This window comes from Sus scrofa, chromosome 4 (genome assembly GCF_000003025.6).
Source record: "Sus scrofa isolate TJ Tabasco breed Duroc chromosome 4, Sscrofa11.1, whole genome shotgun sequence".
NCBI lineage: Eukaryota > Metazoa > Chordata > Mammalia > Artiodactyla > Suidae > Sus > Sus scrofa.
The window spans coordinates 129504561-129524192 of NC_010446.5; the positions used below are offsets into that span (position 1 = coordinate 129504561).

A 19632-nucleotide genomic window follows, 5' to 3' on the forward strand; every position below is an offset into this window, starting at 1 on the left:
CACGACACCTGGGCCTGATTTATTCAGATCGGGTGAAGGTTAGGCTTATTATTATTAACACAGGTAGGTGCTCAAAACGACGTTTATTGAATGCTTACTAGGTGCCAGCCACTGTCCTAACGCTTAGGTTAATTTGGAGGCATATCCCAGTCTGACTGAGAACTTGCGTTCAGAAATACGAAATGCTGTATTTTGGGTTATACAATGTTTGAAGCCTTAATCATATCAACTAGTAATTATTCAGGACATCACTGGGTTACTCACCACTCACTGCCCAGCCAGGTATATATGTGCCTCTATTTGGTAGATGCCTTAAGCTTCTCATGACAGTTTTTGCTTTTCCAGCAGCCTGTACTTTTAAGCTATATTTGCCATTTTCTTGATAAGTTGTAAAATATCTGGAGTAGACACCATCATTCTTGAAAGAATCAGCACCTTGTTATATAAATGAAGGAATAAATTATTATTGCAAAGAAAAGTAGAAATTTGTGTATTTTCTAGGTCAAGGCTGTGGCCTTTATAAGCATTCACTCTAGGTTGGGCCCCCCTTCAAACTGGCCCCTTAGAGCATATTTCCATTATGCTTTTCCAGAAGAAAATGTCTTGTTGAATGGATATCTTTGAGGTATTATGAAAGACTCTGTGTACACATATATATGTATATGTTACTCAAACACAGATAAATATGTATGTAAAATAAATACATCACTTTTGTGGCCCCTGTCACTTTATATTCAGCTGATTACAGTCTCCCCCATCGATTTCCCAGCCACATAGCCTACTTTTGCTTGCTTTATCTAAACTCGTTATACCATTTCTCTGTTCAAATCACAAGGACTCCACTAAAGAAAATGTCTTTGCTTAGGAGTTAATTCTCATCATAGTCGACTAAAAAATACCTACCTAGCCTTATTTTTACAGCTATTGCTCTCCTAATTCATCAACTCTCCGGTCTGACAATGAGAAACTTTTACTATTAGAGTAAATATTTTGGGGAGCTCAGGAATATTGTGATATGGCTCGTGCCTCTAAGAAACACGTCATCACTGGCATTGGAATTAGTCACTAAATTTCAAACATCTTTCTCAGGGGTTTTTCTTCTTTTTTTTCTTTTCTTTTTCCATTTTAGGGCTGCACCTGTGGCATAAGGAAGTTCCCAGGCTAGAGGACAAATCAGAGCTGCAGCTGCCTGCCTAAGAAACAGCCACGGTAACACAGGATCTGAGCCGCGTCTGTGACCTACACCGCAGCTTGCAGCAGCACCGGATCCTTAACCCACTGAGTGAGGCCTGGGACTGAGTCCATCCTCATGGACACTAGTCCTCTTTCGTTTATCTTGAAGCATCAGTCGTCCATGTAGACCAAGGAGTCGGCCAACAATGCATTTTCCTTCTGGTTGTCGGATCTGGTGTTTGGCTCCCCTGTGATGAGCCCCTCTCCCTCTCCGGCAGGACTGCCGTTCTTGGGCTTTAGTCCCCAGGAGTCGCATGCACGCGTCCCAGCTATCGGACATCATTCCTGCCTGTCCCCCTTCCTGGGTAGGAGCCTGAGTTCCACAAGGTAATTTCATCTGCTGCTGGTGCTTTACCCTTCCTGGCCAGACTGTATGGATGACGTGCCTTCATGTTCAGGGTTCTTTATGTTGCCCGCACTCTCTCGATGAGGCCTTACTATATGACGACAGGCATTGGTTGTCTAGATGACAAATACTAATGACAGTCAGTAACGTTTATTGAGTGCTAACCATGTGCAAGACACTTGCGCATCATCTTGTAGGCGTTCCCTGGATGGACTGTCCTGCTAGGCTCGCTGTTTATCCATAACCTGCATCCGTTCTTCTGGTGCCTGTCCCTCTGCCCCGCACCACTGCAGGGACCCCATAACATATCCTGACTTGAGAAAATATAGGTTTATTCCTAAAAGCCTGTGAATTACCTGCACCGTTATCCAAAAGTTCCAAAACTTCTGTTTCCCCATTATCCGATTCGATGAAAGCAGTCACACTGGCTCCGAGAATGGGGATATACCCTTGTAGAATTTCTGCATAGACAATCATCGGGCTGGGGAAGCTGCTTGTGTCTTTATTCATTTTAGCATTCACTGTGATTGGGGGCACAGCAGAATTTGCTGCCCGGGAATTTACTGTAATTGTTAATGTTTCTGGGTTTGCTTTTGCTTGAAGACTGTAAGTCCAAACACCCACCTAAAAATTCAGGGGAAATATAGTAAAAATCCAATATCATGCTATTGTGTTTCCATTATCCAGTCCTAAAGTATATCTTCTAAGTGTGGTATAAAATCAAGTTCTGTTTGGCTTTGTGCAACATCCCACAGATGAGAGCCGTGGCAGTTCAGACAGGACACCTACCCCAATGTCAAGCACAGCGTCTCTCCCTGGTGAGTGTCTGGTGGAAAATATAAACCTTGAACATTTTCCTTCCTTGTGGCCATTATCCTTAGGTCTCAGAGCACACAAACTGGCTAATCCTGGCTGGGCTTCATTAGGAAGGGGTCATAGTGACACCACTACACTGTGTCGAAAAGACTCTCCCCGCATTTACTTCTTGCTCAACCTGTATTTTGCTCTCTTCTCCCTTCTTCCTTATGTATCAGTTCTTTCTTCTTTTTTCCTCCCACCTAATTTTTTTAGGATTACACAATGGTAGAAAGCACACTGTATTTTCTCATAATTTTAATAATGACACAATTTTTGGCAGTCAATTAAATTATTTTTATGACATTAAACAAATTTTTTTTTAGATTTTGAAAAAATTTTAAACAGAGAAGTCCAAAAGCTGCTCGCTTACCTTTGCAGTTCCTGGAATACTGAGATAGGCCATTTTGGAATCTTCGTCCACTGTGAAATTTCCCCTTGGTGTTCCACTAGGATCCCAGAGAGAAATACCGGGAGGCTGTTTGTCCCACGTGACGAGACAGAATGTGTCCTTTCCCACAGTGCTGTCAATTGTTACTGTGCCATTCATCCAGGGGTTACTGCTGAGCATTAATCCCTTACTTTCAAGCTGTTTAAATATATTTTAAAAGTTAGTAACTAGAGAAGAGAGTAATTTTATTCTCTCTTCTTTTTTAATGTAATTCTTACTTTCTGACCTGAGAGGAAGCTTAAATATGACATATTACCATAGTCTTGCAAGTTCTCTGAAAGCTGATTAGGATATGACAGTTGTCAGAGAGAAAGTATGGAAATATAGGGTCTGAGACAGGACAGGGTACAATAAAAACATTAGAGCAAGAGAATGGGCTTTACGGTTGAAGGTATGGCCTTGCTATTTCTTTCTTTGTTGTCATGGCAGGCACTCTAGGCTTTAGCATTAAAGTGTGCTGCAGCCTCAGAGAACTGTCTGTAGGTGTGTGTGTGTGTGTGTGTGTGTGTCTGAACGTTGTGAGAGTGCATTTGCCCATCTTCATGATGACCCCCCAAAATACTGATTGGTGCGTAGAGTATTTGAGTAGAGACATAGTGAGGAGGCCCTCAAGGTGAAAATAAGGACTAGCAATGGGAGTTCCATGGTGGGTGAGCAGGTTAAGGATCCAGGCTTGTCACTGTTGTGGTGTGAGTTTGATCCCTGACTAGGTAACTTCTACATGCTGCTTTCATTGATCTTTCATTGATCTTTTCCTAATGTGAAATATTCTGGGTTTTTTGGGGGAGGGGCACTGCGTGGGCCACTTGACATGGGATCTCAGTTCCCAGACCAGGGATTGATCCTGGGCTGCAGTGAACATGTCAAATCCCAACACCAGACCACCAAGGAACTTTCCCCCAGTGTGAACCCTCAAAGAAAATTTTCACATATGATAATAGCCCCATGTGATGGAGTAAATACATTTAAGAAGACAGAGATGGCAAACTATTGTCTTTGTAAACTGGAGTCCTGAGAAGAAAGTCAATGAAAGACGGGACTATCTCTGGGAAGAACTTGAATTAAAAGTTTTTCAAAATCTTTGTAAATAGGTCTTAGGAAGAGTCAACCTTATCTAGTGACCAAGTAGACATTTCCTGGGAGAATGTCATTTCGGGGACAATGGCAAGTCCCACTTCCAGCCCGACTCAGTCCTAAACCCACCTTTGCTTCAGTTCTGAAAGAAGAGAGTGAATTCCACCCTTCAAACATGATTGCCTTGACAAAAATCTCGGTCTTCTGTAAAGTCTTTGAGTGAAAAAGCGTTATTATCAAGTTATATATCAATGTGAATAACATTTTTAGACTCTTATCAGGAAAATCTAATAAAGAAATAGAGGTTTGGCTACTTAAGCGCACTAGGGGATCGTAAAAATCACTCGTAGCATTCAGCCTTTCCTTTGTATTTCAGTGGCTACCACCCAAATCCAAGTTGCCATCAACTGGTCTTTGGTTGTTGTAACTTCTATATGGCCAACATAGTTTCCAAAGTTCTACCTATCATATTCATGAATCAAAGTTAATCTTGCAAAAGTTTGTTTAATTTTAAAATTTCGTTATTTAAAAACTTGCTACAGATATTACAAATGAGGGGAGTGGAAATTGCTGCCTTCTCCTCCACACTCTTCAAAAACTCCATGCTCAAAACTGAGCATCATCTTTATGCAAATGTTTCCTTTCTGGCTGATTTCTCATATTCTGCTTTTATGCTGTTAACAGCCTTTTGAGAATTCCATTTAAATATCCCACCAACTAGTCAAAGTTACCAAGGCTCAAACACAACTCAAAATAATATATTCAAAATGAGTTCTCCCTTCTTGCTTCTCAGTTTCGTCTGTTGTCTCATCATTCTTTAGTCAACCAGGTTGACAATCTCAGAAATAACTCCCACTCTCCTTCCGTTTTTACTCTATTTTCTTTCCACACTAGATTTCCACACCAACTTGTACAAGTTTGCAGGGTGTCTCTAGGCCAGATCACCTGACCAAACTGAACACATGATCTGCCCTCACATCCTACTTGTGTTGGACAGTAGAGGAAAACAGCTCAACTTAGATGACCGTGGCAAGTTTAGGGCAGTGATTTGATGAACTGGAAGAGGGAAGATAGCAGTCTTGACAAAAGGTAACAGTAGAGGCAGTGGGAATGGATATAGAGAGAAACAGAATTTTATAAAATGTATTTTGAAAGAAACAGGCTGTGGTGACATTATACATGGGATATGAATGGAGAAGAATCCGAGTTTACTCAAAGTTTTTGAATCTAAGTAATACAGTACTGTTGAGACACGGAAGTTGGAAAAAGGAGTTCAATTCAGAAGGGTAAATATAAAAAGCCAGTGGAAAAAAATTGTTGAAGAGGCAAGAAAATAACTAAAATAATAGGTATGCAATAATTATTCACTCTTTTTTTTCCGTTCAACTATTTTCCAAAGTATATTCTTTCTTCCCTAAGCCAAGTTCTGGGGTACATTTGTTTGAATCTCTTTCACAGCTGTCAAGTGTTGGGGCAAGGTGGGTGGGTACATGGAAGTATGATATTTTTTAATGAATTCCTGGAATAATGGGTGCTGTATTATTGGACAAATCCAACTTTGGGAGGGAAAATTTGACATTATTAGGGTTGGATGTTATTTCTTTTTTGTTTTTTCATTTTGTTATTTTCTTTTTACTGCCACACCTGTGGCACATGGAAGTTTCCAGTCTAGAAGTTGAATCAGAGCTGCAGCTGAGGCCTAAGCCACAGCCACAGCCACACCATGTCCAAGCTGCATCTGCAACGTACACCGTAGCTTGCAACAATGCTGGATACTTAATCCACTGAGCGAGGCTAGGGATTGAACCTGCATCCCCATGAACACTATGTTGGGTTTTTAACCCACTGAGCCACAATGGAAACTCCAAGTTTTGAGTTAAATATTTATATTAAAAGTTTATATTTTAAACTATAACTGCTATGGGAAAAGAAAAATAAAAATTGATATATCTGCCTGTGCTATTTGTTCACAGTCCTTCTTTAAATTTATAATTTACTTATTTGATTCACATAAATCGAAAGGCTAGAAAGTCACAATTTTTTAACCATCTAAGTTTCAAAAGCTTAAAACTTCATAATAAGTCCCTAGGAATTTTAGCTCAGAGGTATCATATAGTTTCATATTCCAATGAGGAAATGAGACAGGAAGAGTTTAAGGGACTTGCCCTGGTCTTGATTTCATATTTTTACTTAGCGCTACTACTTTCATTATGTGAAAATCTGGTTTACATCCATGGTAAAATACAGACGGCAATCCCCAGTCCACCCATCCATAAAAATGGAAACTAACTGGAAAATCTATATAGAAAAAATATAGGTGGATTAATTTTATACATTGGCTTATTAAATGGTAAATAATACCTATTTACATTATTAAACCAGAATTTTGGACATGCTTTTTTGGGTATATTTTGCTTTCTACTTTCAAATCACTTACTGCTATATTCACTCACCATAAGCTCTAATTTCGCCATGTAAGTGGGTGAATAATTTCAAATTAAAGCCTTGATTTTAATTAAAACTTTACTATGAGAAAAACATAGAACTTAAAACATGAGACTATAAAGTTCTCTTTCTTGTTTATGACTAAGTGCAAACATGAAAAGCCCAGGCGTGGGACCTCTGACCTGAAGAGAGTGCTGGGACGAATTGGTGTTTCCTGATCCAAAGGTCCAGAGAGCGTCAGTGAGGCCCCTGCTTTCACTCTGATCTGTAGTGTAGAAATGCATCCCTCCTAAATTGTAAATGCATTAACAGAGTTACTTTCTAGAAAATAAGTACTGTTGCATTTTAGTGATTAGTAATAATATTAAAAAATGACAGTCTTGGCTAAGTATTATTGAAACAGACCAAAATCAGATTAGGTTAAAGATTAATTCCGAACGTTGATTCATTGGGTATCTTTGCATCCCACTTATCTGGGAACCTTCTGGTTGAAATGCATCAAATAGCCATAGAATACTAGAAAGATGTTTCAATTCCGTGTATTAAAATTCGCAGGACTTCCCCTGTGTCCTACAGCATAACTACGTGGTGGTGTCTCTGCAGTGGCTCGGGTTCTGGCCCTGGAGCTTCCACATGCCACACGTTTGGCCCAACACTCAAAATTTAAAAAAAAATTTCGCAGCCTTCACATTCCTTGAGAGGAAGTATTCACTTTTATTTAAGATGTACATTGATATGGTGGCCTTCGGATTTTCCAGCGAGTGCGGATCAGCATCAGAAAGTTAGAAAGGCTGAAGAACTGCAGGGTGGAGACATCCGACAATGGCTGTCAGTGAGGAGACGGACAGCGGGGAAGCCATGGAGACAAGTCCAGAACACGACTACTTTGGGGGCTACTTGAGACAAAATAGACTACAGCGGCCACGAAAGCACTTTAAAAAATGAGGGCGTCCACGCCACACCACCCTGAACACACCCGATCTTGTCTAAAAATGATGGGAGTTTGTACCAGCCAGTATGTAAAAGCAAATGTGTGTTTGGTAACATTGAAGCCAGTTTAATATAAAAATTGATACAGTGCTCTTCCCAGATCATCCTGACAGTTTAAAACATGTGTTCTGAACTATGCCTGGGAAGGCCCTGACCACGTGTAGTCCCTCTCCTCGCACAGCTGTGCATCTAGACTAGCAGCTGCACAGCACCTGCTTTCCTGGGGAGCGTCACTCGGACTGAGGATCTGCAGAGCCTCGGCCTCTGTCAGCCTGCTCCTCCCGCCCTCAGCCTCGTGGGTTCTCAAGATCCTTCAATGCGTCTTACATTGCCATCGCAACAGGACTTTTTTTTTTACTCGTGACCTTATCATCTTCTCTCACCCCTTTATCCTCCAGCAAAAGTCAGCATCTTATTCAAGGTGAAGCTTAAAAGTCACATTGTCTCTCATGCCTTCTTTCCCTGACTCTGTACAGCCCTGTGAGACTTAATGGCTTCCTCTGCTCACATAGCACTGCCTCCTCTGTACGTCTCCTGTTACAGAGGAGTGTAATCTGATTATGCTGCTCATTAGTAGTTTTGTTTGTCTCTGCAGCCAGCTGGACTGGGAGGGCCTTAGGAAGAGAGATCAGGTCTGGCTTAACTCTGGCCCCAAGTTCCTGGCACAGCACCTTCAGAGTTGAACTTAAAAGAAGTTGCCAAACTGTCAGCCTCTGCATGTATGCATTGCTGTCGAAGGTCTAGAATGTATAGGTCGTATTTTACCTGTTACGGCGCTCATTTCTGTGACTGCTGGGTCCGCATTTGGCCCGAGAGCAATAGAATGAATGATGGCCCCACTTTGTTTCACTCTGTCCATGCAGTTTCGTATATTTTTGTCCTCCCCAGCAACCACTAGTATTATTTCAGATCCATCTACTTGAGGATATATTTCTTTAATTACCTGCAAACATAATCCAGGGCATTACTTATCAGGTATCCCTAAATCAAATGAATTCATGGGGAGTCGAGAAAAACATCAGAGGAAGTAAAGAAAACTGCAGAATAGATGAGAAGAGCTCTCCTTTAAGATAATATAATCTACAGTCAACCTCTTGAGGAATTACATGACTTCTGCTTTCTGTACCCCTGCCACAGGGAATGTGTGTGCGAATGTGGTTTTCTGGAAACAGGGTTGTGGAGAATCCCCTGGGGTTAAGCAGCAATGACAGTTCAGTCTAGGGAGCTCAGGTCAACCAGACATCAAAGATAGAATTTAGTTAAGTGGCCTTGAATACCTCTCTGCTTGCTTTATTTCTTCTTCTTCTTCTACTTTTCTTCCTGTAGCATGTGGAAGTTCTCAGGCTAGGGGTCAAACTGGCGCTGCAGCCGCCAGCCTACACCAAAGCTACAGTAATGCCAGATCCAAGCTGCGACTGAGACCTACACCACAATCGTGGCAATGCCAGATCTTTAATCCACTGAGTGAGGCCAGAGATTGAACCTGCATCCTCATGGATACTAGTCAGGTTCTTAACCTTCTAAGCCACAGTGGAAACACTTCCTCTCTGCTTTCTTTAACTAGACTACCCTCTGAAAAATTCTTTGGTGTATAAAGTCAATTGCCTATATAGCTAAATGGATTAAAAATCCACCACAGTGTTAAAAAGTCAATGCATAACCTTTAGAAAAAATGTTAAGTAGTTCACAAATTTCAAATTAGGAAACCCTCAGTAGCTCCTAAATAAAAGTATGGAAACTTGTAAGCATCTTGAGGATAGGTAATTGTTATGTAATTTTTTGTCACATAACTTTTGTTTTACCTCCAAAAATAATTCTCATAGGGTTATGCAGATAGAGAGTGATCAAAGAATACATTAATCACATTTATCAAGTTCTTTATGTGGTTTGAACCCTTTTCCTACATTAAACTCCATAGCTAAGCAGTGCGAAAATTCAAATTTTTAATACTGGGTATCTAATACATTAAATATAAAAAACTTAGCCCAATATAGCAACTACATTTTGATTTCTCTGATAATTTTAATGGTAGTGGCTTCTTGGAACATCTTTGAGAAACTGAGTCCAGGCCAAGAGGAAGAAAAATGCCGTGATGGATTAACAAGGGCTTTTATGGAATGGAAGGGTGGAAGTATATAAAAAATTGCAAAAGTGGGCTTGGGGGAGTTCCCGTCGTGGCGCAGTGGTTAACGAATCTGACTAGGAACCATGAGGTTGCGGGTTTGATCCTTGGCCTTGCTCAGTGGGTTAAGGATCCGGCGTTGCTGTGAGCTGTGGTGTAGGTTGCAGACGCGGCTCAGATCCCACGTTGCTGTGGTTCTGGCGTAGGCCGGTGGCTACAGCTCCTATTAGACCCCTAGCCTGGGAACCTCTATATGCCGCGGGAGCGGCCCAAGAAATGGTAAAAAGACAAAAAAAAAAAAAAAAAAAAAAAAAAAAGAAAGAAAAAAGTGGGCTTGGAATGTAGAAATTCCTTCTAGACCTGGTGTCAGAGAACGCTGTGACCATGCCTTGGAGCCCGTGTTGCTCTGGCTGTGCTGAAGGCTGCAGCTACAGCTCCCATTCGACCTCTAGCCTGTGAACTTCCAGATGCACAGATGTGGCCCTGAAAAGACCAAATATGTGTATATACCGCTATCATTTGCCGTGCCTTCGCTGTGTATTAAGTGTGTTTTATACACTGCCATTTCGTCTGAGTTCAAGCTCTGACCTGTCTCCCCACCATGACTCTTGCTCCATGTGATCTTTCAGACTCATCGTCAAAAACCAGGGCAACTAGAGTCATCTTCCTAAAGCATAAATTGATCACGTCTCTCTGATGCTTAAAACCCTTCGGCAGCTTTGTATTGTACTTAAAGTCCAAAACTCCTATCATAGGTTTTGAAATTTTGAAAGCCCTGGCTCTTGTCTAGCCCGCCAACATTTCATGGTCCCCCGTTTACCAAACTGCAGCATTACTAGAACCTCTCGTAGAATAACTCACTTTCTACCCCTTTCCATGAGACATTTGCACTTTCCTTTTTTCTTTAACAACTGACTCCTTCTTATCCTTCAAGTTTTATCTCAAATATAGCCATCGGAGAGAGAGGCTTCTCTGCTTCACTCTTTTCCCCAGTTTTTTGTTTGTTTGTTTGTTTGTTTTTAGGGCTGCATTTTCGGCATATTGAAGTTCCCAGCTAGGCCTCCCCTCGGAACTGCAGCTGCTGGCCTACGCCACAGCCACAGAAGCATGGGATCTGAGCCACATCTGTGACCTACACCACAGCTCACAGCAACGCTGGATCCTTAACCCACTGAGAGAGGCCAGGGATCAAACCCGTGTCCTCATGGATCCTAGTCCCAGTAATTCTTTATCACATTACCTTGTTTAGTTCCTTCATAACACTTGCCCTGCAATCTGTAATGAATTTTTAAAATTTTCTTATTCATTCATTAGCTGCCCCCATTGAAATAGCAGAGAATTTGTTTTAACCCTGTGTCTCCTACACTCGGCTTTGCCAGACCAAACACATGCCAAATAAATAAAAACATGAGCAATCCTATGTGCTAGCTTTTATCATCCCCTTTCTAATGAAATAATCGAGGACTAGGGAGGTGAGGAATTGTGCTTAAGATCACGAATCAGTAGGTGACAATTGGGGTTTGAACCCAGGACTTCATATTAGGAAGCTGCACTGAAAGGCAGTAGAAGAGGAAGATTAAATAAAGGTGGGAGTAGCAGGAGAAGTTATAGGAAGGAGCAAGGATTTTGAAGAACTGGTAGAATTTTAACATGCAAAGATGAGAAAGCAGGGAGCACTTTTGGCAAAGGAACTGCTTAGACAAAAGTGTGGAGGCTGTTAGTACCCAGTGGGCTTGGAGGGCAATGTACGGTGGATTGGTTGGGGCATAGAGCCTTGGGAGGGAGAACTGAGAAGAAGGCTGACGCGAGAGGGTAGGGCAGTTTTATCAGGGGATGAGAAGCTTCTAAATAATATCAGAATGAAGAATGAGTAATTCAGATTTAATTTTATAGACCATGAGGGGACAGTAAACCTTTCTAAGCAGGAAAGTGATACCATCAATAGTAATTATGAACTCAACCTGACCACTGGATAAAAATAAGATTCATAATAATTATTGTGAATTATATATTTACCATAAAATAAAAGGAATTTTATTCTAGGTATGAACATGTGTCATTTCACTCAAGTTTCACGATAGTCCTATCATGGAATGCGATAGGCATTCTTATTTTTCTATATTTTCTAGATAAGGCAGCGAGAATCAAGAGAGACTGAAATCTCTGCCTTGCTCACCTCGCCGGTAAGCGGCAGAGCCGGTACTCTGATGCCGAAACTGCTGCTCTGACCGGTACTCCTCACCCTGAGCATAGCTAACAGTTCCTGCTGCACCTGCTTTAGAAGAGTAACTTCAGGAGTTCCCGTCGTGGCGCAGTGGTTAACGAATCCGACTAGGAACCATGAGGTTGCGGGTTCGGTCCCTGCCCTTGCTCAGTGGGTTAACGATCCAGCGTTGCCGTGAGCTGTGGTGTAGGTTGCAGACGCGGCTCAGATCCTGCGTTGCTGTGGCTCTGGTGTAGGCCGGTGGCTACAGCTCCGATTCGACCCTAGCCTGGGAACCTCCACATGCCGCGGGAGCGGCCCAAGAAATGGCAAAAAGACAAAAAAAAAAAAAGAGTAACTTCACATTGCCTCACAGAATGTCGCAGAAACGAAAACGAAGATTGGCCCACCGTGGAATTAGGCCTTTAACTCTTTTACTGCTATAAAGAAATCGATGACTCTGGCTGAATCACATTCATTTATTTAAGAAATATTTGTTGAGCATTGACTTTTCTCTCTCTTTTTTTCCTTTGTCGCTGCCACACCTGCAGCACATGGAAGTTGCTGGGCGAGGGGTCAAACTGGAGCTGCTGCTACAGGCCTCCACCACAGCCACAGCAGAGCTGGATTCAAGCTGTATCTGTGACATACACCACAGCTCACATCAATGCCAGATCCTTAACCCACGGAGTTAAGCTAGGGATTGAAGCCATATCTTCATAGACACTTCATTGGGTTCTTAACCCACTGAACCACAACAGGAACTCCTACTGAGCACTGACTTTTGCGTGACAACAGGACAAGATTCCGGAAGAGGGAATGTATAGACATCTATTCTCCCATCAATTTACCTGCAGATGAACTGACTCACTAAGAAAATTAATTGAGCTTCTTTTATTTGCTTAGGACGGTGTTTCCTAGAATTAGTTATGTTAAAGTTAGGCAGTAATATGTGCAGTAGAAATTAACACAGAAATAGCCTTAAAAATTAAGAAAGACAAACTATTTTTGCAGAGAAATTTTCACCTGAAATGCAGATTCAATTCCAGAACAGATGGAAATTCCTCCTGAAGCTTCTGTCGGTAAGCTCTCCAAGAGCTTTCTTCTTTCATTGTTGCTTTTTATTTGGATTAGCTTGCTTTTGATGTGGGCAGTAGTATCAAAGTCGACTACGCCCACCCAGGATCCATTTTCAATGGTCTGTAGCAGGAAATACTTGACTGCTTGGTTCATTCGATTTAGGCGATTGTGATTCTGAATAAAAAAAGGATAGGAAAAACAACCAAGTTGGTTTTGACTGCAAATGATAGCAGGTCACATGTAATGTGTGTTGGTTAGAATTTTCTATGGCAGTATTTAGTGTTATTAAAGAAAGCAATTATAAATGGTTGAGGTGCTAAACCCGAAAATATAGTTCTGTGTATTGTGGGGTATATGATAGTACAGTAAAGAGCGCACACTTTTAACTAGAGCTGATTTGGGGCTGCAAACTGCACAAATAAGAGCTGGCGGGGAGGAGAGAAGAGCATCCGCCGAGCAGTAGGATGTGAGGCTCACCTACATGCAGAACTATTTGCACGGAATATTTGCTGAACACTAACCAAAGACCCCAGGATTCTGATAGAGCAAGAAAAACTTCGCAAAACTGGGTAGGACAAAAGAAAGGAAAAAGAAGAAAAAGAGACAATGAGAAAGGAAGCTGGACAGGACTTGCACCCCTCGGAGGGAGCTGGAAAGAGGACAAGTTCCTGCACCTGGGAAGTGCCCCCACCAGCGAGGGGATCAGCCGGGACAGGGGAGGAGCTTTGGTGTCCTGGAGGGGACACAGCAATCGGTGTGAGGCAGTTAAAATGGGAACCGTCCTCCACAAACGTTCGGTGCTATGGCCCTGACCCTCCCAACTGCATGCTGGAACAGCCGGGGGTGGGGAACTGAAACCCAGCCTTGGAGATCAGACTCAGAGCGAGCTGGGGCCGGCTACACGGGGGAAAACTTGGGTTGGCTGTGCAGAAAGGGACCAGAGTATAGGACGATCAGTCTGAGGGTAAAAGCTGAGGCAACCCCGTCAGGCTTGGAGGCTAGGTGCCGTTGTTTGGGGGTGCTGTTGGGAAAGGGCGGGGTCTACCATTACAGCCTTGTTCCCTGGGCTCACTCTCAGTCTGCAGGACACCTACTGCTCCAGCTCCAGGAGCCACCTGGGAGCAGCCCCTGCCCTTAGTGCTGCAGAGAATGCAGAGTGGCAGAGTCACCTCTGGAACAGCACAAGTGCCAGCAGCCCAGCAGGGGACCACAAGAGCAGTTCACATTCCATAGCCAGGGAACAGTATGAGCAGCATGGATCCACAGCTGGCCACAGGAGGCAAGAGTGCCTGGTAGGCAGGCAGAGTGACCATGGGACCAGCATAACCTCCATGGCTCCTGCCAGCAGCCCTGCAGGGGACTGCAGGAGAGATGCATGTTGACAGCTGCGGCCACAGGAGCCACAAATGGCCTTGAGTATGGGCAGAGTGACACAAGCTCCGAGGTGGCTACAGAGAGCACTCCTGCCAGTGGCCCCGCAGGGGAGGGGCCACAGGAGTGTGCAGTCCTGCGGCTCCAGAGAAAGCCGTTTAGCAACACTTAGGGAGCAGCCCCCACCCTTGGGGGTACAGAGAGCGCTCTGTAGAGTGGCCAAACAGTGCTGCTTGCCCCTCAGCTACAAAGAGCAGGCCCCATTGCCTCCCTAGCAAAGGGAGGGACTACAGGAGCAGCTGGTGACTTTCCAGCTACAGGAGATTGTCCTGAGAGCTGCTTGGTAATGGAAGGGGTCACAGGAGCCACTGTTCCCCTGCCTGCCCACTACAAGAGCAATCCTGTAAACCATGAACCACTGTCACCTCCCTCATGGACCCCATCCCTAGCAGCCACTTGGCTCCTGGAGAGGTATTATGATCCTGCTCCCAGTGCGTGCTCTGGGTACATGTAAGCTGCTGCCACCCCTGAGAACTCCAGGACTGGGCACCAGCTGCTGCTGCTAAGGGGACAATAAATATGGAAAGTGAGACAATATGAGATGACAAAGAATTAGGTTTCAGACAAAGGAACAAGACAAAAATACATAAAAACAGGGAAGAGAGGAGGAGGTAGGCAATCTACCTGAAAAAGAATTCAGAGCGAAGAGAGTAAAGATGATCCAAGGTGCTGGAAAAAGAGTGGAGGCACAGACCAAGGAGTTGCAAGAAGTGTTTGCCAAAGAGCCAGAGAATTTAGAGAGCAAGCCAACTAAGATGCATAGCACAATATTTGAAATAAAAAATACACTAGAAGGAATCAACAGGATAATGGAGGCAGAATGAATAAATGAGGTGAAAGACAGAGTGGTTGAAATCACTGCCACAGAAAACAATAAAGAAAAAAGAATGAACAGAACAGAAGAGAGTCTAAGAGACCTCTGGGACAACATTAAATGTACCAGCATTCCATAATATAGGTTCAAAAAGGAGAAGAGAGAGAAAGGGCTAGAGAAAATGTTTGAAGAGATTGTAGTCAAAAACTTCCCTAATATAGGAAGGAAAAACTCGCTCAAGTTGAGGAAGCACAGAGAATCCCATGCAAGATAAACCCAAGGAAAAACACAGCAAGACACATACTAATCAAACTGACAAAATGAAATACAAAGTAAAAATATTAAAAACCACAAGGGAAAGGCCACAGATAACAGACAAGCGAGCCCCGCAAGGATAACAGCTGATTTTTCAGTAGAAACTTCGCAAGCCAGAAGAGAGGGCAAGATGTATTTAAGGACATGAAGTGGAGGGGCTGATGACGCGGAGGCGCCTAGAACCAAGACTACTCCATCCAGCGAGGCTCTCATTCAGATTTGATAGGTCAGGAGCTTTTCAGACAAGCAAAAGTTAAGGGAATTCGGCACCTCCAAACCAGCTCTACAATAACTACTAAAGGAACGTCTCTAGGCAGAAAAGAATAAGCCACAACTAGAAACAATAAAATAGCAAATGAGAACGCTCACTGGTAAAGGCGAAGATAATATAAATGTAGGAAATCACCCATTGACAAATATGATATCAAAACTAGCAAGCATGATAAGAGGACAAATGCAGAACATTAAAAGTGCATTTGAGGGAGTTCCTGTCATGGCGCAGTGGTTAACGAATCCGGCTAGGAACCACAAGGTTGCGGATTCGGTCCCTGGCTTTGCTCAGTGGATTAAGGATCTGGTGTTCCTGTGAGCTGTGGTGTAGGTCGCAGACGCAGCTCGGATCCCACGTTGCTGTGGCTCTGGCGTAGGCCAGTGGCTACAGCTCTGATTGGATTCCCAGCCTGGGAACCTCCATATGCCCGGGGAGCGGCCCCAGAAAAGGCGAAAAGACAAAACAAACAAACAAACAAAAAAGTGCATTTGAAATTAAGATACCAGTGACCAAAAACAATTCTGAACATGTATAGATGATTATATCAAAATCTAATGGGAACCACAAACCAAAAAACTATAATGGACAAAGAAAAAAAGCAATTCAAACACAACACCAAAAATAGCAAGTCACAGGAGAAGACAACAAAAGAGGAAGGGGGGGGGAAGACCTAAAATCACAATCCAAAACAGTTAAGAAAATACCAGTAAGTCCATATTTATCCGTAATTACATTGAGTATAAATGAATTAAATGCTCCAACCAAAAGACACAGACTGGCTGAATGGATACAAAAACAATACCCATACATAGGCTGTTTGCAAGAGACCCACTTCAGACCTAAGGGCACATGCAGAATAAAAGTGAGGGTGGAAGAGGCATTACATGCAAATGGAGTCACCGCGAGAGGAGCAATATTTGTGTCATACAAGAGAGACTTTAAAATAAAGAAAATCACGAGATGAAGGACACCAGGGAATGATCCAAGGATCGGTCCAAGAAGTTATAACAACTGCAAATATACATGCACCCAGTGTAGGAGCACCACCGTATATAAGGCAGCTGCCAGCATCCATAAAATGGGAAGCTGAGCAACACGATAATAATGGGGGACTTCTAACACCCCCCTACATCAGTGGACAGATTATCCAGACAGAAAGTCAACGGGAAAACACAGGCATTAAACGGCACCCTAGACCAGATAGACTTGACTGACGTTTATAGAACATTCCACCCCAAACCAGCAGAATATACATTCTTCTCAAGTGCACATGGAACATTCTCCAGGATAGATCACATCTTGGGCCACAGATCAAGCCTTGGTAAATTTTTAAACACTGAAATTATTTCCAGCATTTTCTCTGACCACAATGCTATGAGACTAGACGTCAACTACAAGAGAAAAAACAAAAAACAGCACAGCCCAAAAACTCATGGAAACTGAACAGTATGCTACTAAACAAGCAATGGATCATTGAAGAAATCAAAAGATACTTAGAGACAAATGGCAATGAAGATGTGACAATCCAAAACATGTGGCCACTTCGAAAGCAGTTTTGAGAGGGAAGTTTAGAGCAACACCTCTCATCTCAGCGAACAGGAAAAGTCTCAAACAACCTCATCGTCCACCTAAAACATCTAGACAAGGAAGAACAGCCCAAAATTAGCAGAAGGAAAGAAACCATAAAGGTCGGGGCAGAAATAAGTGAAATAGAGACAGAAAACAATAGAGGAGATCAATGAAACCAAAAGTTGATTCTCTGAAGACCAGCAAAATTGATAAACCCTTAGTCAGACTCATCAAGAAAAAAAGGCAGAAGGTTTTGTTTCTTGTTTTTTGTTTTTTTGTTTGTTTGTTTGTTTTGGTCTTTTTAGGGCCATACCCATGGCATATGGAGGTTCCATGGCTGGGGTCAAATCCGAGCTACAGCTGCTGGTCTACACCACAGCAACAGCAACGCCAGATCCAAGTTGCATCTGTAGCCTACATCATAGCTCACAGCCACGCTGGATCCTTAACCCACTGAGCAAGGTCAGGGGTCAAACCTGTGTCCTCATGGATGCTAGTCAGATTCTTTTCCACTGAGCCACAACGGGAACTCTGGGAGAAGGTTCACATCAATAAAGTTAGAAATGAAAAAGACATTACAACTGACACCACAGAGATGCAAAAGATCATAAGAGACTACTACGAGCAACTTTGCCAATAAAATGGACAACCGAGAAGAAATGGACAGATCCCTACAAAGATGCTACCTACCAAGACCGAACCAGGAAGGAATAGAAAATATGAATAGACCAATCACAAGTACTGAAATTGAAAATGTGATTTTAAAACTTCAAAAATACAAAAGTCCAGGAACTGATGGCTTCACAGGTGAATCTTATCAAACATTCAGAGCAGAGTTAACACCTATCCTTCTGAAACATTTCCAAAAAATTGCGGAGGAAGGAACACTCCCAAGCTTTCTCTATGGGGCCACCATCATCCTGATACCAAAACCAAAGATACCACACTCAAAAAAATTACAGGCCAATATCACTGATGAACATATATGCAAAAATCCTCAACAAAATATTAGTAAACTGAGTCCAGCTATATATTAAAATGATCATAACACCGTGCTCAAGTGGGATTTATCCCAGGGATGCAAGGATTCTTCAATATCTGCAAATCAATCTGTGTGACACACCACATCAACAAACTGAAAAATAAAAATGATATGATCATTTCAACAGATGCAGAAAAAGCTTGTGACAAAATTCAGTACCCATTTCTGATAAAAACCCTCCATAAAGTGGGTATCGAGGGAACCTACCTCAGCATAATAACAAATCCACAGCTAACATCGTTCTCAATGGTGAGAAACTGAAAGCATTTCTGCTAAGATCAGGAACAGGGCAAGGATGCTACTCAGCCATTAAAAAAAAAAAAAAAAAAAGCACGAAATAATGCCATTTGCAGCAACATGGATGGAACTAGAGATTCTCGTACCAAGGGAAGTAAGTCAGAAAGAGAAAGACAAATGCCATATGAGATCACTTATGTGTGGAATCTAAGATATGGCACCAATGAACCTATCTACAGAACAGGAACTCACAGACATAGAGAGCAGACCTGTGGCTGACAAGGGAGAGGGGGAGAATGTGGGATGGATGGGGAGTTTGGGGTTGGTAGATGCCAACTATTGCGTTCAGAATGGATGAGCAACCAGGTCCTGCTGTACAGCACAATCTCTTGGGATAGAGCATGATGGAAGATAGAATGAGAAAAAGAATATATCTATATATATATGATGTGTATGTATATGTATAATATATATGATATGTATGTATATGTATAACATATATGTGACTGCGTCACTACGCTGTGCAGCAGAAATTGACACAGCACTGTAAATCAACTATACTCTTATAAAAATAAAATCCACAAAAAAGTTTTAAAATAAAGGTTTTAAAGCATTCATCACAAAATTTTCAGATCTTAAAAACGAGTATCTCCGGCAATCATTTAATGAGGTAAAACAGTATGCAAGCTATCATCTAGTACTCAGATATTGATAGCCTGTTAAGTGTAAGATTAACACAAGGAAAAAATCCTGAAGTATCATGATTGTTGAATATGCATAATTAAAAACTTAAGAAAAGAAGAGCTAGAGGATAAGGTGGAGGCTTGAGCGGAACTAGGGGTGATGACTCACAACTTAGAGACTCTCTAAATTACTCTCTAAGGCTTCTGTACTATTTTTCCCAAAGTGAAACCACTCCCAGAGCTCCCAGAATCCATCTAGACTGTAGTGGACGGACTTCCTCTAGAGAGTGGAGTCTCCAGACGTCCCAGTGGGTGAAACTTACCAGACCCGCAGCTGAATCCTGAGAGGCCAAGTGCTTGCCTCTGCCTGTTCCTCTTTGTCTCTTAGCCTCCCCACCACTCCTCCACCGGTGGGCTGGTGGGACGTGGCTCTTTGGACCCGTCAGGGCCCTCGTTTGTCTTTCTGCAGCC

At 42.6% G+C, this 19632-nt stretch overlaps 2 protein-coding genes across 6 annotated transcripts in view; one reads left to right on the forward strand and one right to left on the reverse strand.

Annotated features, from left to right (window-relative positions):
* ODF2L (outer dense fiber of sperm tails 2 like) overlaps nucleotides 1-19632 on the forward strand; it is a 409562-nt gene that overhangs the window by 108510 nt on the left and 281420 nt on the right. The gene's annotated exons all lie outside the window — the stretch shown is intronic.
* The window catches only part of LOC100512780 (calcium-activated chloride channel regulator 4-like), a 45807-nt gene that overhangs the window by 12968 nt on the left and 13207 nt on the right, over nucleotides 1-19632 (reverse strand). Inside the window, exons 7-12 of the mRNA XM_003125934.5 lie at nucleotides 12746-12973; nucleotides 8160-8337; nucleotides 6587-6693; nucleotides 2808-3023; nucleotides 1936-2203; nucleotides 265-435 (exon numbers count right to left, since the gene is read on the reverse strand). Of these exons, the coding sequence (XP_003125982.3) occupies nucleotides 265-435; nucleotides 1936-2203; nucleotides 2808-3023; nucleotides 6587-6693; nucleotides 8160-8337; nucleotides 12746-12973 (1168 nt within the window). The remainder of the gene's footprint in view (nucleotides 1-264; nucleotides 436-1935; nucleotides 2204-2807; nucleotides 3024-6586; nucleotides 6694-8159; nucleotides 8338-12745; nucleotides 12974-19632) is intronic.